This window comes from Bombus bifarius, unplaced genomic scaffold, assembly GCF_011952205.1.
Source record: "Bombus bifarius isolate JDL3187 unplaced genomic scaffold, Bbif_JDL3187 scf7180000008232, whole genome shotgun sequence".
NCBI classification, from domain to species: Eukaryota; Metazoa; Arthropoda; class Insecta; order Hymenoptera; family Apidae; genus Bombus; species Bombus bifarius.
This window is the reverse complement of record NW_022884527.1, coordinates 170,935-197,422: the sequence shown is the minus strand read 5'-3', so window position 1 is coordinate 197,422 and position 26,488 is coordinate 170,935. Positions and strand designations below refer to the sequence as shown.

Below are 26,488 nucleotides of genomic sequence, written 5' to 3'. Positions count from 1 at the left end.
TGAGCCGGTTGGTTCAGGATGCACATTAATGGGGCAACGAGATCGTTTTCCCGAGAATCGATTGCGACACACCGTGGCGAACGGAGAGGATCCTCTAGGCTCTAGAGAACTAACAGCAAAATTAGTCGGCCAGTGGACCGCCCGACAGGTGCGTGTGTGCGACGCAGAAATTTTAGCAGACACCGATAGATACGCTCGCTCTTGGAACAATAATAGAGAACGGATCTGTTGACACCATGTGATCCATGAGTGCGCGAGCGAATTTCGCGGCGACGGTACGGGAACGCCTCAAGGACGGCCATTTTACAGTCTTTTCTGAGAATCTTCTCGAAAACTGTGCACCAGATAGTAAAGAAGAACGAATAAATCGTCGTAACATAATCTTCCTGAGGTTTAATCTTTGGCAGAGTAATTCATTCGATAGTCAAGACAAATAGTTCCTCGTTTTTTATTCAATTTACGGTCCTAAGAATTTGTATATCGATGTATTCGCGACTATAAATCAGCATTAATTATAATCGTGCGCATGAATAACTACAATCCCCACCTTGACCATCCATACTATAGAGGATGAGCTATCTAACCCACCTTTCCAAGAATTATTAAAAATAGACAAAATTTGTTTCTGACGTCATAATACTCAACCATCTACAACAAATGTTCTCCCTACTGAAATATCTAATTTCATTCTCCCTCTTTTCGATAAAATCACCCTTGCGTGATCCAAAATATTTTCTCAAACAAACTACAACTTCTATTTCGTCTCATCAAACGGACTACAACTCTCACGGAAGATCTTTCGTTTTTGAATTTTCTTAGCGCATGTTTCATATACGTTATTCTTGTCAGAATAAGGGAATAGAAGATCGATATTAAAAGATCGATGGGACTAATTACGAGTGCGTGAATATCTCGTTTCAGGTATTCGTAGAGGTACGAACGAAAATCAAGCGCATAAGCGAGCACGGTATTCGACAGATAGAAAGAAAGAGAGAGAACTCGCTACAAGATGTCCGTCGCTTATTTATTTATAGAGCGAGCACACATCGGCACGCATGGTCACATGCTCGCGTGCACGGCGCACCGACTGTAACTTAAGGGTGAGCGTGAGACGCGCGAGCGCATGCAAGAGTACGCGTACTCGCACGCGTTTCCCTCGGAAGTGGACAAAAAGTTCGCTCGACTCACCAGGTTTATTTTGTACTCCGTTTATTTCTTAACGCGGGGGCTGTTCTCATTGTTTGCAGAAATAATACGATGAAAGTGGCGCGAGTGGTTAAAGGAAATAAATCTGGGAAAGCAGCGGTTTGGCCCGTTGAAATCGGAAATGAAATTATGCCGAGTTAAGATGCAGAGGGTGGCATTTTCTTCTGTTCGAGATATGCCACTAATCTACTGTAGAATTCAATATTATAGGAAAGCAAGATTCTTGAAAGAAATTTTGGAAATGGTTTGTCTACTTTCACGAGGCAGATGTTCCAAATATGAAGCCTTTATTGTAATTTCGGTGTGCTGTTTGACCAGATATTAAAATATTACTCTAAAGATCCTTAAATTCCCTCATACCTGCGATTCAAGAGATAAAACATAACGTCTAAGGACCGTTACAAAAAATTTGGAAAACGAAGAAAATATAGATGACTATATTATCATGGAAAACCTGTCTAAAGAGCGAGCAGAATTAATAATGGATCCACGTGGCGAGATATGGTTGGTGGACGTATTGAAAACTCGGTGGAAGGGCACCCGGTCTATTCCGGCTGTTGCCGGATTATCAAAGTCTTACGGCCTGGCTTTTCCTGCCGACTTTTCGATGCGGCCCGTCTAAAACGGACCTCGTCTGCCGCAGAGGCATCGCGAAAATGCGACGTGTCCGAGAACGACACGCGTCGAGGCACCTGTCCTCTCTCTAACACTTTCATAAGAGACGATGATACTTACGCAACCGGCCGGGCGATATTTAGCTCTTAGGGCTAATACGCAGAGCGTCTCACCGACGATCAACCCCCTCTTTCCCTTCTTCAGGTTAAATTTCATTTCTTTTCTTTCTCTCTCTCTCTCTTCTTAGTTCGTCTTTAACAGAAGGATCGATCGAAAGTTTAAAAGAAACAAGTACCCGCATCGCTGTTTAACCGTAGTCTCGATTCGCGGATTTCAATGTAGATTAATGGATTAAACAGGATCTTCGAATTTCCTTTTTCAAACGAAACACGAAAGTGGAAACGATTGTTTAAGATGAGGACGACTCCAGTTACCTCTTTTATCTAACTTTCTACAGATAAAGTATGAAGACTATTCTAAAGATATCTTTCTTCGGGCTAATCAAGATCGACCTAATTGAAAACTCTTCTTTCCCCACTTTTGGTACCCTGAAACCAGCGAAGATTCTCTTATCAACTTTACAAACTATTTTCTGCCAACGTAACCAATTAACTACCATGTCTATCATCGATAATCCACCATAAGCTCAACAACCATTTAACCGTCGTTTTTCCTTCGTTTGAAAGAAAAAGGTTCCGTCATTCGAACGGCGATGACAACGAAGATACGCCAGTGGAATTGAAATATTAGGCGTCCCTGGTCCTTCTCGTTTCGGGCTATGTACTTCCCTTCTGTAATAATACTGTCTATTAGGTCAGTCGAAACGAACGCAGCAAGTGTCTACTTTTAGCATACGTCGACACGGCGGATAATCCGAAAGGGTCCGAAGTAGCGGAGCCTTCGCTATCCACGCCGCGCCTTGCCAGCCAGTAAGTTTATATTATTGTGATGCCGTGTATATTTACAGAGGGCCAGGAATTTTTATGATGTTGATCGTTCGTCGTCTGTGCACCGTCGACTGGCATTCTTCGACACTTCTGTACATACGCCTTTTAATTCAAGACACAAAGATTTACGAGAAACAAGGGCATGAATTTTTTGGGTTTAATCGAGACCTTGAAGTTTTGAAAGTAGGACGCGGAGAATAAAAAAACGAGCTACGAAATCTTTTTGGGCGAATTCAAGGAAGTTGGGAAACTCTGAAATGCAGCGAACCGAAACGAACGAATCTTCGCATGGCTCGAGACAGTCTTCACTATTAATTGGGTCGCGAAGTTCGAAAAGGGTTTTGTGCTTGTAGTTTCGATGCGAATAAATAACAGCGATTAACCTGATCTGCCTTGAACAAGCGGGTCTAGCAAACTTCTTAGGCGAAAGGAATTAAACGACCAGCTAACAATTAAAAAATGTGAAAGGAAGAGATGGAACTACAAGATAGTAAAGAGAACAGATTCGGATACTAATTAGACCACGACAACTACTAGTTTCTACCACGACGACCGAATGCTAGAAAATACACCGAATAGATTTCTATTCAATTTTTTAAAGCACGCATTTAATATTCTTATTCTAAGATTTTTATGATAATTTCCTTTGACATATAAATACATAGTATTTATCGTAGTTTCGTGGACATTTAGATAAATTTTATATTTGTAAATGATTTAGATAAATTTTAGTGAATATATCGTAGGGTACTACAGTTCCACGATATAAATAGAAATTAGCGACATTTATAAAACTAGCGACCCAGAATCGACAGTCCTATATTATAGTTTTTTCAAACAGTATCATCTTCTCTCTATATGTAAATGAAAATGTTCCTTCTATCGATATACATTTTCTGATATCATTCTCTTCAATTCAATCAGATATTGATATCAATTAGCAGAGAAATTAAATGATCAACCAGCCTGGAGAAGATGATGAATAGGTCACTCTGGAATCTTTCAAAAACTGGGTAACAGCAACGGGAAAACTTAATTAATACGTACAATTCAAAAAGTAGTAGGTGAAAGATTCTGGTATATCTGGGTTAAACGATCAGCAGAGTATGAAACGAGAAGGAAACGATCAGAGATGGCGACGAACGGTCTGGAAAGCGCCTAACCTACCCCATGTCTTGGCAGCTGAGCGTTTTTTTCTCTTTCTCGTAGGTGGTGTGCGGTAGGCCTGGCCAATTTTTGCGTCAACCGCGGCTGTAAACATTAGAAAGCCGGCTGCCAAGGCGTGTGTGAGCCACGCGGGTTCATAGCCTGGCGAAAAAGAAGAAGAGAGAAAGAGATGTGAGGAGCCAACACACGGAGCGTGTGCGAGTCACGGGGCGAGAACTGGGCTCTGCCAGGACGCGCGCGTACGTACGGAAATTACGTGTTTCCCGACTGAGTCAGTGAGTTCGATGAAACCGAATGAAAGAAGAAGCGCGGACGGGCGCCAGTCTCGGCCCTCCTGCCAGCTGCCATCGATCGAAGCACGTCGATCAACGGGCCACGTGTAACCGCTGCTGTCTTGCTTACTTTGTTTTGGGATCAGATCCTCTTGGGTTGTCGCTTGGTTCGATAACGAAACTAGGGAATTTTGGGTTTCCAGAAATTTTGAAAATCTTGCGATTCAAAGAGAGGGGTTGAAGAGGATTGGCTTCTCCTGGGGGAAGTTCACGGGATTGAAAGGTTTTCCAATTGCAAGATTTAGAGATACGAGATACTCTTCGGAAGTAGGAAATTATGAATTTTGCAAGTGATATGAATTTTATATATTAAATATTCACCTTGAAGTATTCAATCATTCCAAGGATTCGAGAACCACACCTTCTAAACTACGTGCGTAACCTCAAACATCCCTAATATCCTCTCACCCTAACGCTCTAGATCCCCGTTTGGAAACCTTGAAAATCTTTCAAGCATCCACCATCGATGGGCTGTTTCTCCTATCTCTACAACCAATCACTTCTATACTATTCATCGTAGAATCCGTTCTAGAATCCATGATGTAAGGCGTCGAGGTGGCCAGAGGGTATCGGGTTAAATTCATCGGATCATGGAACGCGAAACGACCGGATGCCTTGGACGTTGGACAAGATCGACTATTCTTGAAGAACGATCCTTGGAGTGGTCGCGAAAGTCTGCCAATCAGATCGTTATAGATCACCGGTACTCTTCCTACGAGTCTTTGTCCCCCTTGACACCGGTTGGAAAACAAGCCAGCGAAGAATGGGCTCGCGCGCGATACCCAGGCCCGCGCCATGAAAACAACCAGAGCCCCGTCGCTGCTTGTATGGGGGCCGTTGAAATTGGCAGAGCGTTCCAAGAAACTTTGAATCGAAGCCGAGAGTCGAGTGGACACTTTGAATGGACGGATGTGCGAGTGAATGAACGCGCCACGCTCGATTCAGACCACCACCCGCTTCTCTGTCTCTCCCTCCCCTGCCCCTCTCTTCCTCTAGGTTCTGCTCTATGAGATCAACGAGAACCGACACGTCGAGCCAATACTTCGTGGTGGAATCAAGAATGGCAATAACTATTGATGGTTTGGGAGAGGGTTTGGTGTTTGGTGTTCGATCAAGGATCTAAAACACATTTAGTTTGGGGGCAGAAACGGGTTTTAAGTTACACTGTTCCATACGTCTCAAGCACCTAATGTGTTTCTTGGGTGCAATATTACATCGCTTTCCGATGAAATAATCTATGTATTCTAAATAAAGAACGCACCCCTCATCGAACAAATACGAGCTAATAGCTCTTTGTACCAATATAATAGCAACTGCTAATAGCAATAGAGCTGATTATTTTTTGGGTAGATTGTTTGCGATGGTTAAGCAGCTGCGATTATTTGTTACAAATAACTAACATACGATAAGACGCGATTCGTTCGTTTCTGAAACTGCCGATCGATTCGATTAATCAGCTACTCAAAGGTAAGAAAAGAAACGACTCTATCGATGATTCGAACGAGAGAGAACCGAACTAGATATATTTCTAGAAAATAGATTTCCCTGTTTGAAACTCTCATGGGGTCGAGAGTCTCGCCTTAATCGAATGAGTATAGTGGCGAACCCTTACCGTGGCTGGTGATAAAATTGGCGAGGTAGAGATCGAGTTCCCGGACGGAGACGTTGATGTGATAGGGGTTGACGCAGAGGCCCGGCTGAGCACATTCCGCAGTCTTCTCCAGCCGTTCCCCGTCCGTCGACTCCAACGGAATTGCCTTGAAGAGGATCACCATTACTAGGTCCAACCTCCATACCTGCGACATAACGACGACGACCAAGGGTTATCGACTGTAGCTGAATGCAGGAACTTCACCAGGGACCATATTCGATTTTCTCCGGTCCATGGTGGTTTTCATGCTCCTTTTACGATTTCATGCGAAATCGAACTCGTTGAAATTCGACAATTTCAACTACTTTTTCATTAGAAAATTGAAGTATTGAATTTTGAGTAAAATATGGTACTAGCAAGTATTTAGAAATATAATTGTAAATTAAATATATTATTGAATACAAAGTGTAATGAATAAATGATTAATTAATTTTGTAGATTAAGCGTCGCTTTGCTTTATGCTCATCGAAAGAGTTTCGATAGCATACGGAACTTAAGCAGAAGTAAGTAGATTGGGAAGGGAATAGTCAGACGTACCTTATCGGCTTGACGCAGGCAGTCGATACGACGCATTTTACCCTTCTGGTCAGGATTACTCAGGACACACATTGCTGGCCTTTTCCCCGTGATACTCAGTACGAAGTCTTCCCTGTACTCCTGCGTGATATCCTTTCGTAACTTGCCTAAAAGCCGCGAGGCCCATTTCTGTTTTACTTCCAGCTTCTCGTTCTGTAATTCATAAAAATTTGTTTCCGTTCGAATACATCGTTCAACTTGCTTCTGTTAAAACATTTATATTATAAAATTTCTAACTTTCTATCTTTCAGAGACATAAATTCCTCAAAATTTACAACTTTAGTTCCTAAATACAAAAATTAGGTTTGCATTTCCATAAATTTGCATATATATATATATATATATATATATATATATATTGTTATATTAGCCAGTTTCCAGTTTACTAATTTTCTATCAACTTTACACCGACCGTAGTAAGTTAGCAAGGAAAATAGAAAGGACATGGCAGACAGACAGTCCCACTTCCGCTCCCATCTTTCATAAAGGAGAACAAAGATAACTGTCCGAGAGTCAACTGGCATTCGGACTCCTGGTAAACTCTCTGTCTGTCTTTTATGTTCAAAGCGTAAAAAGAAACGACTTTCTAGTATAGCACGCATCGTCGTAAACTGGTTACAGAAACCATATTCGAAAGGAGTTCCTCGTGTATATCGGTAAGTCGAGGCAGCTGTTGATCTGGAAAGTTCCGCCAGTTTACAAACTCCGTCCGATGGCTCGGGACCAAAGCAACGCTGACCTCAAACTATTCGTCGGAACGATATGCGGGAGCACGTCCCCATGTGTCCCCTTCTCCTCCACCCTTCTGATATCTTGACCTTCCTCGAGTTCCACGCGACCCTCTCTGTCCTCGTCCTTCGCAATTTTAATTTAGCATCTTTCGATGGAAGGGACTTCATCGCCGTGCGTCACGATCTTTCGCAATTCAACACTTTTAGAATAATATCGGACCGATATTCTTCAAATTCCTAACATGACTACTCTTTCAAACTCTTTCTATTCGACGAATTTATAGTGAAGCTTGGTTTGGACTGCAGTTTCAATTCGGTAGACAAAGAATTACTAACTACGAATTATGTATAATCCGTGCATATTTTGCATTTGAAACGGTGCAACAGTAGTGAATAGGTAACGGTAACTTAAGTGCGTAGCTATAAATTATCCTAAAGCAAGGACTTGAAACAGTGGCAATCTTTTCTGTAATTTTTTATTCTAAACTTCACATACTCTGGTCATCGCATGCCTTTTGACAAAGCGAACCTTCGAAGTTTCTACACAAATTCCAACATCGAAGGGCATCCCCTAAACCCAATCCAGACTCCTACATCATTTAATTTCTGTTCGTCAACGCGTAGAAACAAAGTTGCTCTTCAATTCCATTCAAGAACTTACTATCATCGTCGTATTAAAGTATGGCAATCTTTTTTAAATGAAATAAAAAGATAACATAAAAAGACGACAAATCCTTACGTAGCCATATTGAACGCTTACAAATCGTCTATTAGAACATTTCGAAATATCAACGATCACACGTTATAAGATTTCCCAGAAAATTTCCAAAGGCAACGACTGCTGATTATCATAATATTGAGAATCGCGGAGTCAAAATTCCTTTTCATCCGACTGTTTTCATTTGAAAACAAACTAAAATTCCGCGCAATGTTCTCTCGGAAGGCGAAGACTCTCTCTGTTCGCGTATATCGGATAAAATTCCAGGCAGCGCTTACGCCTAGGGCAGGCTCGTTTTTCAGTCACCGTGGAAATCTCCGAACAAAGTTGGTCGCGTCGCGTTCGACTCGCAGGCGGGCACGCTCGTCGACCTGCCTCGGCTCCGCTTCTGTTATTCACCTCACGGCCACGGCCCCCGGTGGAATAGCAAATGCGCGCGGGTGCATAAGGTCCCTGAGAAATGCGTCGAAAGCACGCGGAATGCATCGACGCGACGACGACGTCGATCTATCCCGCCTAGCCCCTTTCTGCCACGCACGTGCGAGCTCCGATACTTTTGCGAGGAACAAGAAAACCGCTGCCGCGTTGCTGCGCGTCCTAACGCGCGCGCCGCCTCGTCCAAGTGCCTCAAAGGCCATCGACGATTCTTGGTAAAACCTCGACCTACGAGATTTTCCTCCAGACATTTCCAATGAAACCGAGATTTTGCTGGGAGATAGACTTTATACGGAATGATTACGCGATTTTGTTCCAAGGATGTTTCTTGGCTCGAGGTATCGTGTGAAAGCACGGGTTTTCTAAAGGTAAACGATGAATTTTGGGATTGGATAGATTGCAAGTTTCTTAAAATTTATTTTCTGTAATATCTGGAAACTATAATGAGAATTTATCCGAAAATTGGTATAACATAAAAATATAATTTATATATATATATGTACACTCATATTCATCTGCCCTACGTTTTAATAATCTCTTTAAAATGAACAACTTGAGATAAACTTCATGGTCTAAATGGATCAGCGCTTGTGAATGATTTAGATAACATCGTTAGAAAAGAGTAAGCAAATACGATATACATTTTGGAAAAATTAAATGTTATAACGTAGTGTATTTTGAATCTATTCCGGTTCCCAAGGTAAAATATATAAAATTCGCGTTGCAGTCAGCCTGTCAATTCGAAATCAAGCCCATCGATAAGAGCACCGTTAATCCAAACGCTGATCGGAGGCCGATCTACATATACGTTAGAAACACGTCGGTCGTTTACGAACGACGAACATTTTCCAGCTCGTTGCGTCCTTAATACAGTCTAGGCGGTAGTGCGAGTAGTCGCGCGAGCGCGTTTTTCGCGCACGAGAAAATTTCAGGCACGTCCCGGAGAGTCTCGCGCACAGAAATGTCACGCGGACACGCAGGCCGGCTCAACTGTGGGAGAGACCTGGGCTGCGGTTACGGTGCATCCTGCATAAACCCGATCAAGTATGCCGAGTGTGAAGGAGGGCTGCGAACGCACCGGCCACGTATATCGTGACATGCGTATGTACACCTAGGCGCGGCAGTTTACCTCGTTCACGCCACCGATTTCTCGCGATGCTATTCCAGCCGTTCTTGACCAGCGTCGGTCGATACGTGCTCGACAATCCGTTTCTACCACGATTGTTTGAAAATTGGTTCGAAACAGAGTCGAGAGTATTTCGATCGAGTTTAACAGGAAATAAATGAGCCTCTCAGACAAACAGAAAAATCTTTTCAACGTTCAAGTTCAAGAAATATTACGCCGAGAAGAGTTCTAGCTCAAATATTCGTTGCTGCGAACGACTCTAATCTACTTAAGCAACGTGTTGATATGATCTTCTGGGATACGTAAGAAGCAATCTCTCCGATGCATTACCGCGTCGATCGCGATCGCCGTGGAATTCTTCGGGCTCGACGAGTCAGGTATTGAATAAAAGTCGTAAGTTTCTCCGCGTAAATAAATCTCGGAGAGGCGGTTCATTTTTATGCTCTTCTCTCTGTAGCACATTCACGTACGGCTCGTTCGATCCGGCCGGCCCTATCCAGCTTCGGCCGGAGCAATCGAATTCGTCTCACTTCGAGAGCCAACGAGCCCTCGTTACATTAGACTCAGTGAAATTGAACGTAAATACCGTGAAGAGAAGGACTGCCTCCAATTCTGACGGTTCGTCGCGTTTCGCATGATTATTCCAAACGGGACGACCGTCTTCGAATTCTCCCTCTTTGAAATTGAGGAAGCGTCGCAGGATAATTCGAGACAACTCGTTCTAAACCCATTCTTTCGGGATTTGCCCCTCTTTTTGGGAAACCCTACGTTTCCGTGGACCGAAAGCTAGAAAATTCGTCGACTGAGCTATGCAACGGCAGATAATTCGTTGACTGAAGAATTTTTATTTCATTCGTTATCTGCACTTAAATTAGCACGTAATGAATGGCTAACGAAATTCATAAGTTAGTCGCAAATGTGACTCAGATTCGATAATCAACAAAATATGCCCTAAATGCAAATCATAAATCCATCGATGTTCATCTACCGCTCGAATCGATAAAAATCGTGCCTAAAAGATGTTCACAGCTTCTGGTTCCACGAAAGAAAGAAAATCGTGCGCAAGTCAGATTTTTCCAGGAGTTTCTCCAACGTAACAATAACAGCCTTGTAAGATATATCTATAGAAAGAGAAGAGAAGAGGGGAGGGGAGAAGGAAGAAAGGAAGAGATCCGAGGATTCACAAAAGCGGCAGCTATTTCGGGCACAAACATCCAGGGAATGCGAGGACGACATCGAAACGGAAGTGGCGTGCAGAGTGGCTTAAAAAGGGGGCCAGTCAGCCAGAGGTAATCCCGAGGAAGTAAGGGAGCTTCAATCGTAATATCAACGAGAAACAAAGCCCGTCCGAGTGAAGGAAAGAGGAAACGAAAGAACGCGAGTTTTCTACGAGGAGGTGGAGAGAGAACAGAAGTAGAAGAAGTTGGTCCACGCGATTGTTGGAACGCGGAAGAGCATCGATGCTCTCAGCCGTTTCTATTTCCGTTTTACGTCTCGTTGCGAGTTCTTCCATCCGCCCCCACGCGACCAGGTCCTCACGAAAGATCGGAGGAACAAAGCGGAAACAGGTTGCCGCGTTTTCCGGACCAACGCGCGATTTCCTTTCGTTTCACAGTTTCGTCCTTCCTCGCAATTTTTTCCTCTGTCACCGTGTCGATTGTCGTCAAATAGTTACTTTCACGATACGATAAGTATTATTAATCACTGATTGACTGATGATTTCGAGACGATTTAGCTTTTATAAGATGCGATCGATTACGAGGGTCCAAGATCGTACTGTGAGAATTTTAAAAGAAAATCTTTCAATTGTCCCCGACGCTTTTGCTTGCTTTGGCGAAGTATGATATTTGTTAAATTATAAATTATTGAGGCGATAACTTTTACAGTTTACCAAGCAGCGAGTATACTTTTCGTGGTAATTTTTCAAGAATGACGGGACACTTTCACGGGACGGTTTAGAAAGATAATTTCGAGACTAAATCTTTGAACGTTTTATTAAGAAAAACGCAGGGCTGCTGGAAAATGTACGCCTGGTATCTAGAGGAACAGCAAGATACGGACGCAACAGCTGCCGGCGATTTATTTTGGATTTGCCGCGAGCTTTCGTGGCACGGTTCAAGCAGCGCGAATATATGACACGGTGTGACACGGCGCATACCTGCCGCGGACGCGAAAGAAGCCCACGCGTGTGTTATGCCTCGCCTTTTGCCCGACGTAATCACGACAGCAACTCGTGAAAATGGGATTCGCTTTGATCTCACTACACATAGTATCGCGATCGAATTGTTTAGCTTTGGAAGAGAATCATCTTAACAGAAAACGATTTTCATGTTACGACGAAAAAGGTGGCTTTCCGAGAAGCTTTTAATAGATTCGCAGTTTAAAAGAATTGATTGCCAATCGAGAGATTTTTAAAAGTGAAACTGATTAACCTCGCGTTCTCTCGAGCAAATTTTTCTCGAATTTCTAAGAAGATAGCGCTATAGTTCAGTGGCAAGGGAACATAATACAGACTTCATACAAACATAAATGACTTTAACGTTTGCAATTCCTTCTTATGAGTACAAATAAATAAAATGTCAAAAATTAACTCAAAGTAGAAAGAAATGGTGGATACTAAATGTATCGACGAGTTGCTATGAAAATCGACACGTTTGGTGGCTCGGAATAAATGATTCGTCAGAGCAATTCAATTGGTGATTCGTCAAAGACTCTTCTGTGCAATCTAAACGTAGACGAAACGTGAAACCGACGTTTCACGAAGCTGAACATCATTCTGCAATTTCGTCGTTCTTTTTATTTCTCCCTCCCTCCCTTCCTCTCTCTCTCTCTCTCTCTTCTTTTTCAGAGCAGTGTTTCTTAATTTCATTGCCGGTACGTTCTTTTAAAATTCCACGTACATAATTACGAGAGCTCGTACGTGTGCCCGCTGCAGTAAGCGCATCCTCGAATTCGCGCACACCAAAATTACGTATTACGGTCGTACTTCTCGCGAATGAATTTAGCAAACGTACGCACGTTCCTGCATACCGGGTGACCTGAGATTAATCGACTTTCAATGAACCAACGATAAACACTTTTCTTCAAAGCTATTCCTAACGGGCATCTTTCCTATAAAAAAGAAGATTCCCCCTTTATTTTCAATTAACAAGTTTTTTACTCTATCCGACTCAAAATTAAACCAGTAATCTAGGAGCTTCTGATAATATTACGAACTCTATCGCATTTTAACAATCGCTTTCATAATCCCCATTCATCTAATTACCATCCGCGCAATTCATCCAAACACTGCATCTACTCGCAAAGTAAGCTGAGAAGGCAGCCAAAGTTGAATCCGGGAAATAAGGCGAACCGAGGAACCGGAGTAGGAAGTTGGCGACAGAAGTTTGCTAAAACCATCTCCTTATATCCTCCGTGTAATACACAATGCTTTACCCTGTTCCTCTGTAACAACCTTTATCCGCCGCAAAATCTCCTTTACCTTAACAATCCAAAAACGAATGGAAGAGCAACCCTGGGAAGTGCCTAAAAAGTTTTCAAAATTATGGATCGGGTGTTCCCTCTATCCAATCCTAAAATCATCCATTCGACCACATATCCATTTCGAAAAGTCAAGAACCACTTGCGATAACAAACACTAACAGCGTTACACCGGAGTCACCCTATATAAAACCCCCATGTGCATCATCCACCGTTAATGCATTCCCATGTGTGAGTGTGTCGACGGTGAGCGCGGCCCTCCCTCGGCGCCGCCGCCCCCAGAGAATCGTGGTAGGGGCTGACCCCCACTTCGAAAATGCCTGGGTGCCCTCGCTGTCGTGCCTCCACCACTCGTCCTGCCGTGCCCCCACTGCCGCCGCCACGACAGGCCCCCACCACCGCTGCCGCAGCAACTACGGCCGCGGAGGCTCACAGGCTATTTTCAAGCGCGGGAAATAAAGCGGAGGCTGCATTTTTAGCCTAACGGCCGACGGTCAGCTCGTTTTCGTCTTCCCATTCTCGCGAACACGGCCAGGGGATGAGAGGAGACAAGTACACGAAAGAGTGGAGGGGAATGAGTGAGAAGAACGAAAGGGATTGTCTCCTCGATGGGGTTAATTGGAGTTGTGTAATCGAGTGGGAGGGAGGATCGATGCTGCGAGAACGTTTCTTTATTTCCGATTAGGTTCTATTAGTTCGTCTTTTAGCGGAGTCTTGCTAGCTAAATGCGTTCTATCGTCTCTGCTCTAAGATATCTTTTTTAATTTCGCTAATTTAAGCGTTCGCTAGCTAATTTGTACCATTTGCTTTCATTTTTCTTTCAGTTTCAAGGTATGTGTAAGATGCGGTCTCTTATATAATTAGTACGTATAGCTTTAAATAAATGTGTAACTGCAGGGAAAAAGTTGTAAAAGTTCGCAGTCAAATGATACGTCAGGTATCCATCTTTAGATACGACGGACTGCAAACTTCTCAAATCGTTTTGGCATAATTATGATCTTGTAATCATAGATTTCTAAATTTGTAACTAGAACTATATAACTATATATACATACTGCATTACTCAATAAATACAAACAAACCAGATGCAAAAATCGAATGTAACGTATAATTACAGAGTAACGGACATATTTAATTTCCCGAATCTATCTCAACAATAATCATCAAATACTTTGTCTAACTGCTTTCTAACGCAAGGCAATTGTACCTGGCGGTGGAATATAATCCGAACGAAGCCCTGGAAACAAGGCAGAGACAGTCGTTTAGAGGGGGAAGTTTCTGAACGAGCTAAGCCCTTTAACACGCGTTACGGTGTAATTTCACTGGGCAGAGAATCGCTCTAAACGATACTCCGCGGCAACGAGGACGCTGGTCTCGAAACTTTTCGACAGTGGTCGGGGTGCAGACGCCATCCTCCGTCGCCCCTTCAGCCACCAACGCCGCCGGAGGTGCGTTAAGGAACGAAAAATCAAGGAGGACGGCGCCAAAGCCGACGGAGCTTTAATATTTAGATTCAATTACGAGAAGAAAGAAGGCATCGTTATGCGGCAAATTGTCGCAGTCTGCTGGACCGCGAAACAGAGGGTGGGTGGCTCGGAGGTTGAGGGTAGACGGTGGAGAGAAAAAGAAAGCAAGGGCTGGCCGAGACGCGTTATATCGCGACGTAATGGACGCCTCGAGAGGCTTGCTCGCCTGGCCTGGCTACTTCGTAAAAGTTATTGTTATTAGAGGCGTACAGACCGAGAGGATTCCTGTGTATTTGCCGATTTTTTCGGGCCACTTTCCTTATCTGCCACCTCTTTTAAAGTGGGAATTGGTAGAGCTGGTCTGCGAAGTATTTTATGGCGCTTTTTTGCGCGAATAAGGGGAGTTTATTCAACTTCAGGTGAAGAATTCTTGATATACGATGTGCTTCTACCAAAAAAGACAAATCTCCTATTTCTACTGTCAGCGAATTTTCGAGTTTTCACCAAGCCCTTCATGCACACGATGAAACGATGATACTCGGTAATAGACCTCTACGGCGTGCATAATTTTAAACACGTTTATCTCGAAAAGCCGTTTGCGCACGTTAATCCTTTTTTATCGGATTACATCACATATATAGATAGAGAATTCTATAAACATGGGGTGAGTTTGAGAAGCTTGCCGGTGACATTGAATTTGTTCGATTTACCTTCGATTCGCGTGCATAAATTTCCAACAATTCACGAAATACGGATAAATCGGCAAAAATGACCATTGATCTCTCTTCGCAAATTACTCACATCTGCCCGTTCCATACAAGGGACACAAAACAAAGGATATAATGCAATTCCGAAAAAATCACAATTCCATCGAAATGAACTCAGTTCCGTATAATAAGAAATGATGGAAATTGAATCATGCAACTGGCTGCATTGGGATAATCAAACAAATCAGAATAACCCATGTTCCGGAAAAGACGTAGAACCTTCTCAGAGTCGTTGAGAGTCAAAACACCGTTTCCCTCGCGTATAAAGGAGATCGAAGATCCATCGGAACAAAGAGGGATCGCGAAAACAGAGCGGTTCGATGAATTTTTCGACCAGGTTGGAGCCGGTTGGCGCATGATCGCGAAAAGAAAAGCGCGTGTTCGGTCGAACCACGTGGCCAGACTGTGTTGGCGTACGCCGTACGCCAAATCAACAACGCTAGCCCCCTACATACGAATTACGGGTTTACGAATCTTTGGCAGCCGGCGAGGCGAGTTTAGGTCGGCCATGTGCACGCCACTTCCCGTGCCACGTGCTACCTCGTGCGATCTCTCCTTTCGAACGCGCTTGTACTTGGCTCCGGTGCTTTCTTCTTTTCGATGACATTGAAATTCTCTTCTGAACTGCATCATCGGATTTTCACGCAAACGTTTGATTTTGGAACTTCAGGTTGGAATTTTAGAAATCAAGATTTTGGATTTGGTGATGGCTTAAAAGACAGAATTTAGTAGAATTATTCGAGAACTACTGGGTCACGCGCGCTTTTGATTCACGATGGGAACGTGTCCCGAATCTGCACCAGAGCTTCTACGCTTACCGAAATGTCATGCATCATGGAATTGCGAAATGTTACTGTACTGAACGTGTCTTGATTTCAAATTAGTGTATTTTGTAAATTATTCGAAATTTTTTAAGGCAATAAATTGTACAATTCATTCGATTTATTTCCTCGCAAACATAAAATAATACCAATAATGTCAATAACGCAATTATTATTAGTATTACTAGAATGTTCCTCGAAGCAAAAGAATTATATCCATTTAAATCAACGTCTTCTATATGGAAACGCATATCTCTATCTCGACTAGCTGGTTCAAAGGGCTTAACTGTCGGGGTTAAATTCAGGCCACCCTCCCGGTAAGCGTAATCTATAGCGATTTCTCTCGCAGAGAACACCGACAGGCACCCTGAATGCACGTGTGCGCGAGTATCGATTCGGTTTTTCGGCCTCGGGCCTCGTTTCGAGCCGCTGTCGCGACTCTGTTCGCTGCGTGTTTACGCGCGCTTATCCTATCAAAATTGTGCACACGCGTTGTAACGCGTGTCACGGGAATTAAGCGGGCAAATGAGCCACTTTGCCATCAGGAAGCTCGTCCATTCCCGGCGAACTGAAAATGTTGCAAAATGATCGATTCGTTCCACGATGCGACAGACGTTTTACGCTCTTTTTCTAAAGAGAAATATTCGAGAAGTTCGTACATCTACGAAGTTAAGTAGTTGGATCTTTATACTGTGAAAGGCTGTTGCGAATCGTCATGGTTTTTTGAAGACGAAGAAAGTAGTTTGGTCAGGGAAGAAGGTGTGAAGGAGACTCCTCTAGACAATTGTCCACTCAGGCTCTTAAACTTCGTCCACTCGTAGTTAAAAAGAAAGATGTTTCTATCGCGAGAATCTCGGCCGAGATTTAAGACTACGAGAAACTTTCTACCGCCACCGAGGGGAAGAAAAAGGTATTTCATTCAAGAAAACCTCTCAGAACTCTCATATTCCGTTTTACAAAATTACAACATCACACCGTACAGAAATGAAAGATCGACAAAGATTGTCTATCGACGGCACAAAAACTCTAACGACACGTGCATAGTCACACGATTGTGCGTATCACGATCTACGTAAACCGCATAAAAACATACAAACCACCCTCTCAAAATTTAGTATTCAAAACAGCAGCCTCAGCCGTTCGCGATACACCGGAATATCCCCTGTACTCCAATCCGAAAAAATGGCAAAATTTCGAAAATAAAAACGGAATGAAAAAAGCTCGTTCGAGTTCCATAAATCGAGATACTGGAAGAAGCCGTGTCATAAATTACAAAACCGAAGGATCGAGACTCGGAGTGGTCGTATGCACATGTACGCGCGACGGGGAAAAAGCTCGAGTGTCCGTGGCTAGGAAAAGGGGTTAGCATAGAGGGATGGAGAGTTGGTCGGTGCGCGTCGATCGAGAATTTATGGGAAGCCCATAGGTGGGCCGCTTCCAAACGCTCGATGGCAATGGCTACACGCGCTTCATAGAAGAGGAAGGGAAGAGGAAGGGAAGAGGAGATGAGAGGAGAAAAAGAGAGAGGCTGGGATAGACTGGAATATATTTATTAATTTGGCATGCTTCCCGACCGTATAGCTGCTGGCCCCTTACGTTACTACGTTATGACGCGAACAAAGCGACTCCGCGATTTCTTTATAGGCAATTCCGGCCTCTGCATAGAGTGTTGTAAATATTACAACCCCTCCTACTACTCTTTCTATCTCAATATATGTATATATAAATCTGTATATACATACTAGGGTGTTCCAGGTTTTTGCGTAAAATAGTGACAGGATATGGTACGAGCAAAAATTAGAGAAAATATTGTATAAGAATACGCTCATAAATACTCGATTAACAACCTCGTTCATCTCTTATATCACCGTGACACATTTGGTAAAATAAAGGAAAATATTTATGGACGATGAGAATTGCGCGCCCAAATGTATAGAAATTTTATTTTCTTTCTTTATCTGAAATCAATTTCTATATAACATTTTTCATTATCTTCAATCGCGGAATATAACGGTAAAATGGAGCCAAAAAAGATAAAAGAAAGTAAAAATAAAAAAAGATCTGGGACACCCTATATGTATGATAACTACGTAGAGGATCGGGCATCCCGGGCCACCCCCAGTTTAACCCATCCTCCCCATTTGTTCAACCCCTGGGGCGCTTCATTCCGCGCGGCCTTTGAACTTACGCGAGACGACGAGGATTCCTCGAGACACCACCGCGAAATGCCGCGCTTAATTTGTTTGCAAGACCTCTTCTTTACAGGGAAACCGCCCCCAAACGAGGTTTGCGGTTCGGTTTGCGAAAAGCCATTTAGGAGAACGAGTCTCGAGGATAGGTTGATTTGATTTTGCCGAGGCTTTACTTTCTGATACGTTACTCGAGGTGAAACTTGCAGATGATACGCAGGTATTTTATACAATATTAGATTACACTGTGGGGAACTTAAAGGAAATCTTCGGAGATAAAGTATATTGGAAGGTTTGTTGAGAAGTTTCCAAGAAATTCTTCATTCTGCGTTAGAAGAAACGACGAAGGAAATGTAAAGTAACTTTGGATATTACGAAGAAGATAAATTATTATTGCAGTCAATCTTCGTGCACGACGAAAATCAAAAGGGGTTAACAGATCAATTTAACAGTTAACAAATAAATATTCTCGGTTCGCTGTGTATTTGCCAAACGGAAGATGAAACAAGGTCATCCTCGATTTAAGAAGAAAACGTCAACTCTTTTCAATCATAAAAAAAGCTGGCGTCAAATAGAAGAATCATGCTCTCGGAAGAAATAATTTTCTCCAGGACAATTCTAAGAACTGATATGCAGGCCGTAAGAGGAACACGAACTCGCGACTTTTATAATCTGAGTACGGCTGCGAGACGACATTCCTCTGGTCGCATAATTCATTCGTTTTTCAGACACCGGCGTCAGTCTCCTTGGGGGATTGCTTCGATCTACTCGTTTATTTTCGCGGATATCTTTACGCCGTTGAATGGGAATACTACCGCGGACAGATTTATTTAGAACGAGGAGAACGCGTTTTCTCCCTCATGCCTCTTTCCACCCCCTTTTATTTATCGTTACCGCGACAATGGAAATGGCCAACGGTGTCCTCGGATTGTACTCTAATTTAATGGACATCCGTAGCAATAATATGAAGAAGCTACCGTAGGAAACACGAAAATGGCGCCCTGTAAATTCTGAAACGTGGACCGAATAACTTTCGCGTACAGATAAATGGACGATAATTGTGTTGTAATGGTAAGGCAGCGTTGTAAACTTCGATGAAAACTGAGTTTTTCGATCGAACTGTTTTTGCTATTTTTTACAAAAGTTAACTAGGACTGGAAATAATCAATTTATAATTTTTCGTAAAATTACCATTTTTGGACGATAGTATGACTGTTGATAAGGTAACGATGAAGTGTTAATAGAAGTTAATAGAAATTTGAAAGATTTATACCTTAGATGTAAGTTCCGGTATGAAGCAAATATTCTTTGGAAGGAAAAGACACTCTTATGTGGTGTCGAATCTAATATTCCGTTAAAGTGGATTCTAAAATCGAAGAAAATCAAGGTGTGTCGATTAGGAGACACACGGAAAACGCGATATCGATTACGCCTCATTTAAAAGTAAAACTGTCGGAATTGGGCCAAAGTGGAGGCCTAACGAATCCAATCGACTTATCGAGCCGCGATGAATTTCACAGTTCTTTACCACCCTCCGAGCCTTAATTTGCTGCCCATTCCGTATACCCGACAGTCAGTTCGCCAAATCAGATTGTTGGCTTGCGCGTCGACTTTTAAGTATCTCTTACTTGTTCGCAAAATTACTAAATGCTGTATTTGCTTCAAAAAAGGGCAAACGTTCAAAAAATATTTTTACTTGTGATTAAAAATATAGTAACATTAGCTAATACTAGTTGAGAATTAAACAACTCGGGGGAAAGTACTCCATGAATTACACAACAATCGTTGTTCTCAACAAGATACTTCGTGAAAGCAAAATTTATTCCCAGCATTCTCCATCGCCAAACACCAACCTCAACAGCTTTAAAAAGTCCTTAGTATGCAAAGAATAACTCTTCGCCTATGCAACAGCTCTATCTAGAATTACTCCGAACCAGAAGCCGAGGAATGTTGTCAAATCAATGTTTATTTTGAAAATCCTCCAGCATCAAAAGAACATCCCCTCGGTATACAAAAGAGCACCATTGACCCCTGTGATCACAATGCGCGTGATTACACCGACCCGGAAGTGAAACGATACGGGGGCAGATTCGCGGCTATAAAACCGCCCGCACCCTGAAAACGCGTGGAGCGATTGGACGTGGGATGACGTTAGTCGGGGAGGCGAGGCCGTTGCGAAAATTTTATTGCCATTGTTTCCGGCGTCTCAGGCAGGCGTTCCTTCGAGAATATTCGCGCGAAAGGGTTCCCTCCTCTCTCACAAACGTACGCGATATGCTTTGCCGGCAATAAAACGCGAACCGTGGAGCGGATGGAAAGGGGAGAGAAACGCGGAAGTGGATTATTTCGCGTCTCAACGATATGCCTGCCGTCAGGACGCCTCGAGCCAAGGGTTCGTCTTCTCGACGATCGTTTGTCTTCACAGCCTCCAGCCGAAAGGCCAGGCTACGTCCCGTAAAAAGTCTCACGCGCGATTAAACGCCGCTAGCTCCGACACCAGGGGGTCGAAACCAAGCACAGAAGAGAGGGTTGATGTAGTTTTATTTTCTTCAACACGCTGAGAGCGCGAAATGAAGGAAACGACTGCGTTTGTTTGAGATAATCGAGCACTTGAAGTGATAAACGACGTAAGTGTAAGTGTAAGTAATCAGACACGAAGATTGTTAGTATAGAGGAGAAATACAATTCGTTTAATCCGCTCACCGCGACAGATCGACTTGTCACTCGAATTGATAATCTCTTTCGAATATAATAATTTCTTTCTTTAAAGATCATTTATATTTTATATTCGTGTGTATCGTTTCGTCTTTCAGAAAGAAACGATATTTAAATTTGTAATGACTAAAAAAAATATAGTAAAAGGAAGCTGCCGGAGAATCAGCTTGACGACACGAAAATTCCGCGTGTCCTGTCCCGCATCGCGCCATTTATTTATTCATCGATTCGCGGCAGCAGTCGATGTGCATCGACCTCATTAAGCCCCTCTTCTCTCTGTCCCGCCACCGCTTGCAAGCCGGCGTCCCAAAATCAACATGAAAAGAAAGAGGGGCTCGAAAAAGAGAAGAGGCGGTCGAGGAAGCGGATAATCCCTGGTGCCGCGGGTGCGTCGATATAATTAATAACCCGAAAGCCGAAACACATAATCCAACATTAACAAGCAGCGGAAAACAGGCTCACACCCCCGTGTCGCGGGTGTAGAGGTCGGCGCACGCTTGTGTATCGAGCCCCAGCCCCCCAACGTAAACTGGAATACACCTCCTCGTGACGAGGAGGTGCGAGGTGCATCGTGATGCGATAGCCCGCTTGAGCTCGTTAGATGAATGGGGCCGACACACATACCGAACAACACTGAGCTAACCGACACGACCAACCAGAGAAGGGGTTGGGAGAGGATAGTTGCCAGAGCGAGAAGGACGGCCAGATATCGAGAACTGTCGAAAAGAGGAGAGAGACGTCCAGAGAGGGACAAAGAGGTAGCGACACGGGAACAAAGGGGAAGGGTTCATAGGTGGGTAGGATAGGCAAAGAGAGAACGAGAGAGGAAGAGGGAAAGGTATAGAACACAGAACACGAGGGTGGTTGGTGGTTGGGCCGAAGGGCAGACGGAGGATGGGAGTGGAGAGTAGAGGACGGCCCGCTAGTTTGCATAAATTTAGGAAATACAGGGTAGAAAATCGATATCCGCATAGAGATTATAGATGGTGGTTGGTAGGCGCCGCGTAGCCGCAGCCTCCGTCGCGACGGCGTATGCGCTACATGTCTACGCTCTCTGCCGACTACCCTCGTTCCACCCTCTCCCGACTGCACACCCCTTCTCACTCTATCTCTCTTTCTCTTGCCCGATTCCGTCTCGCCCTAACCATCCTGGCCATGCCCCTATATCCCAACCCTTTCTATCTTCCTCCGTCTTTCTCTGTTTTCCCCCGATCTATCCCTATCCCGCTTTCTCTCCGGCTACCCGAAAAGCTCGTGTGTACCCGTGTACTAGGATACTTCTTGCGGGTGTTGGTAGTGCACTCTCTGCACCCCCGCACATTTTGCACCCACCAACCCCTCTTCATCCCTCTGCCGCCCTGTTCTCGCGTGATAGCGCGACTCGTACACGTTCTCCGCGTCCTACAATATCTCTGTCCCGGTCTACCCACGAATCTTCCATCTTTTCCACCCCGTTCGAAGTCCCGCACCCTCTCTGACTCTTCGTCCTCTCGTCCCCTCCGCCCTCTTCCCTTTTCCTCGTCTCTCTGTTTCTCGGACTCTCGATGCCACGTTTTGTCTCCTCGTTCCCGGCTAGCCGTCTCCGTCTCTCCGGATCCTCTCTCGCAATCCCAACTCCCCCAGCCACCCGTAGTTTCTCGCTCTTCCTCCCGTCCCCAGAATTGAAGTAGTCGATATCGTCCTGCGGCCTGTCTCGAAATTAAGAGAAAACGACGGACTCGGACCCTGCTCCGCAGCCCCCTACCCTTGACGGTCCAAGAATTTTTCTTGCTTCCTTTTTTCGCTCTTCGAACGCTTCTTCTCTGACAATTTCCACCACCCCATCATTCGTATTCCTTTTTTCCTCTTTCTCCTCCCTTTTTCTCCTTTTTACTCGGTTTTTCGGTAGCAGGGTGTACCATATCGCCCAGTCGTCGGACTAGGAAGAAAGAGCGAGCTTCTATGCCTTTCCTCGTCCACTCTGCTAGTCCTTCGTGGTCGACGAATTTTTTCTTTTTTTTTTAGGTAGCCCCCAAGGGAATCAAGGGGAGAGGATGTGTTTTTTCGAGGGCACTCGCCGTCGAACGAGACCTTTCACCGAAGGGGTTAATCGCGTATCGACGAGCCGCGATTATCGGTCGTTTCGGGGTACTCGGATACGTAAACAGTACGAGGTAAGCTTTCGTAATTTCAATAACTGTTCTCTGATATTTCTTCCGACCGAGTCTCGATTATTAATAGAATCTTTCTTTTTACAAAGGAGGCAGAGACGGACTACAGGTAAATTGCGGACTGTCGGGTGATTAATGCGGTATCGATAAAGGGGTTGAGGCGTGCAAACTTTTAATTGCAACGCTCAGAGACCTCGAAAGTCTTGATTTTCTCGAACAATGCGAAACTGCCTTACGTCACGCGATTCAATCCGATATAAGACATCCTTCTAAAGAATGGACATCGATCACGATTCTAACTGCGAATCGGCAAAGAATTTTTCTTATGATTTTACGCGCGGCTACAGGCTGAGATTTTAGCAACGAAACAAAACGAGGAGAATTGTTTTACATCGTGTTTAAAGTGTAATTCTGTACAATGTCCTTATCCCGCATACATGAGAAACAGCAGACTACGAATTACGGTTCTCAACTTTATACGATCGATTTTAAGATTGCGAACTACGTTTTTTTGTTTCACAGGATGAAGCACGGACTACAAATCCCCTTTTCCTAGAATTCGGACTACAAAGTAGCTATTTTCTATTTTACGCGAGGCTTTGGACTATAAATTATGCCGTAGATAGGCAACCGACTGCAAATCCCCCTTTTCCTATCTAGATAACGCTCTCGACTACAAAGCACCTCTTCTTTATTTATGTCCCACCACTTAGACTGTTGATTAGACCGCAGCCAAACTTTAAATGAACTTCAAACTGCGGATTTAACCAATTCAATCCTTCGCATTACCGAAGTTTTTACGATACGATTGTCAACGATTACGGTATACTCTTATAGCGGCACTTTTCCAGATAGCAAGGATTTTGTTGCGAAGAATTTATTTATACATTGACAATTGTCTCTTAACTATTCTCTTTATCGATGAAAATGGTACGAGAAATATAACAGTGATAATGGGATACGAAGAATGAACCGTGAAGAATGAATTCTCCACCAAACCGTATAAAATTTTTAAGTCGAAATTTCTCAATAAACAGATACTTGAAAATTCTCAATCTTTATCGAAAACCACTTTGCCCAGAAATGTTAAAGAAGGGAGGGGGGAATGTTACAGAGACCTGCAAGGTCCCAAGATACCAAAGTTATTTTGCTCTGGCAGCTGCAATACTTAGATTGAAATATAACGGATATATAGTCATCGTATTGAAGTAAAAGTTTCTTTATTTTTTCGCGATCGCCTCAACCGATTCGGAAAAATAACTCTAGGTTTAGTGATACAACCTCGGAAGTTCCAATTTATTCAACGATTACAAATGGCGTAAAGTATGTATGTAAATGGCGAGAAATATGTAGACTCAGAGAAAGTGTCCGAGAGTGGAACATGTTCCTGTTCGAATCGGTCCGCTTTCAAAGATCGCGATTAGAAAAGAGAAGAGTATACGAGAGAGAGAGAGAGAGGGGGGGGTCTCTCTTCTCTGGAAACGTCCATTCCAATTTTCCGCGGGGACGAGTGTCGCATGTCAACGAGTCATGCACGTCGTCGCTTTTTATCCGCGAACGCCATGAAATGTGTATCGCTTTTTTTCCCGGCTCTTTCTGGAAAGCATCTGCGTACGTGGCCTGTGTGTCGAGCGGCTTTCTACCAGCTCGAAAATTTCAGGTCGACGAATGTGTTGTCGCCCGATTACCGAGATCGATTCGTTCGTTCGGAAAAACGATACGAAAATGGATGAATCAAACGCGAGTTCGAACCAACTCCCAATCTTCTTTTTAGTCCTCCATCCTTTCCAACAGCGAACAGTAGTAACTTGCTATTGCTTTTCAAAGTTTGAATGTGACCTAAATCTAATCTGAACCTAACGCCAGATAATGTTTCTTGGAGGGATGCCGACACAACGATGCAGTGATAAAATAAAATAGTAAAATATACACGAGTAGGCTGTTGATATTTATGCGAATTCGAACTTTTTATAACCGTAAGTGAACAAATGAAACCTAAGCAGAAAATCTTATTTACCAAATATCGTGAAGAGTGCTATACTTTGGATATCATACTTTTGCATATTATGTGCATTCTGTGTACTTTAAAGCTTTCAAATATCCCAGAATTGCATAAATATCTACAATCTGTATACGAATAACTTTCAAGTCACGTGGCACTACAAAGAATGAAGTAAGATATTCGAAAACATATATGTAAAATGTTTCGATAAAAAGTAACCGAAAGCCAAACAAGATTTAGAAACCCTAACCAACGATAAATTCGAATTGAAGAAGAAAGATCGTTGACAAAAGTTAATTAAAATGGCAAAGGAGAAACGAGCAGACTCGCAAACAGATATCGTCGATTATGGGTTCTGCGAATAGGGCCCTGTTCTACGCTCGGTCACAATTTCATAAAGCCCGTCTATATAATGGTACAGGGCTCGGCCGAGCCTGCAGGGCTTCGTGCGACGCAGATTAAATGTACTTCATGTAAAATTCAACGCGACCCGCGCGCGCCTACGGCTCCGAGGCACTTTCGTTTTTAAAAACTTCCACGCAGCGACCCCCGGGAAAAATTTGTATCATGCCAATCGCCATTCCATCGAAGTCCTATTCGTGACTTGGAAAATTAGCTTGTTCGAAGGAAGGACGAAACTAAAAAAATCGCGTAGTAGTACCTAGATACTCAAACCTAAATACATACATTGACTGACAATTTTTAGGACTTTTAAAGGAGAAAGGAAACTATCCTTCGAAACTATACAAAATATCGAATGTAAGAGATTAAAGACAAAGACAAGTAGAGATCACGAAAAAACCGACCGACTGCTTATTTCCGCGTATCAAAGAATCTTGAAACCGTCGTTGTCCCTCCATTTGCGCCCCGTTTCACCTGTCATCGGGTATCGGATTCTAATTCGCGTCGAATCAATCGTACGATACAGTCGTAAAACAGGGAGTTAGCGGAAAAAAAAGATGGTCGTTGGCCGACGATTTCCCCTGAAGTCGACGATCCATCGATCCCCCCTCCATTCTACGATAGGATAGCTTCTTTCACGAGCACCGGCCCGTTCGTTCTTTTCGTCCCGCTAAATACCGCAGCATCGCGAAATTAAAATATTGATCGAACGGCGTCGCGAGGGAGAATACGAATTGCGGTGGATAGACGAGAGAAAGAGAGGACCAGCCGAATGTTAGCGGTGCACCGGTCGTTGGGGGTTGGGAGAGAGGCTGGATGGTGGCGAAGGCCGCCACCGGGGGAGAGAAAAAAAGGACCAAGGGAAAAGATTGCGGTCCGGCCGAAAATTCGAATGTCAATGACTCGTCGAACCGAGCCGACGCGCCAACCTCGCTCAATATCCGGGGTTCACCGACTTCTCTTCCGTTTTTCCTCCCTTCTCCCTCTTCCTT

At 43.6% G+C, this 26,488-nt stretch overlaps 1 protein-coding gene across 8 annotated transcripts in view; it reads right to left on the bottom strand.

Annotated features, from left to right (window-relative positions):
• LOC117211328 (nuclear factor 1 X-type-like) overlaps positions 1–26,488 on the bottom strand; it is a 64,526-nt gene that overhangs the window by 25,949 nt on the left and 12,089 nt on the right. For all 8 annotated transcript variants that reach the window (XM_033455063.1, XM_033455065.1, XM_033455066.1 and 5 more), the window contains 2 exons: positions 6,456–6,647; positions 5,880–6,063 (listed from right to left, as the gene is read on the bottom strand). In XM_033455063.1, coding sequence (XP_033310954.1) covers positions 5,880–6,063; positions 6,456–6,647 — 376 coding nt within the window. The remainder of the gene's footprint in view (positions 1–5,879; positions 6,064–6,455; positions 6,648–26,488) is intronic.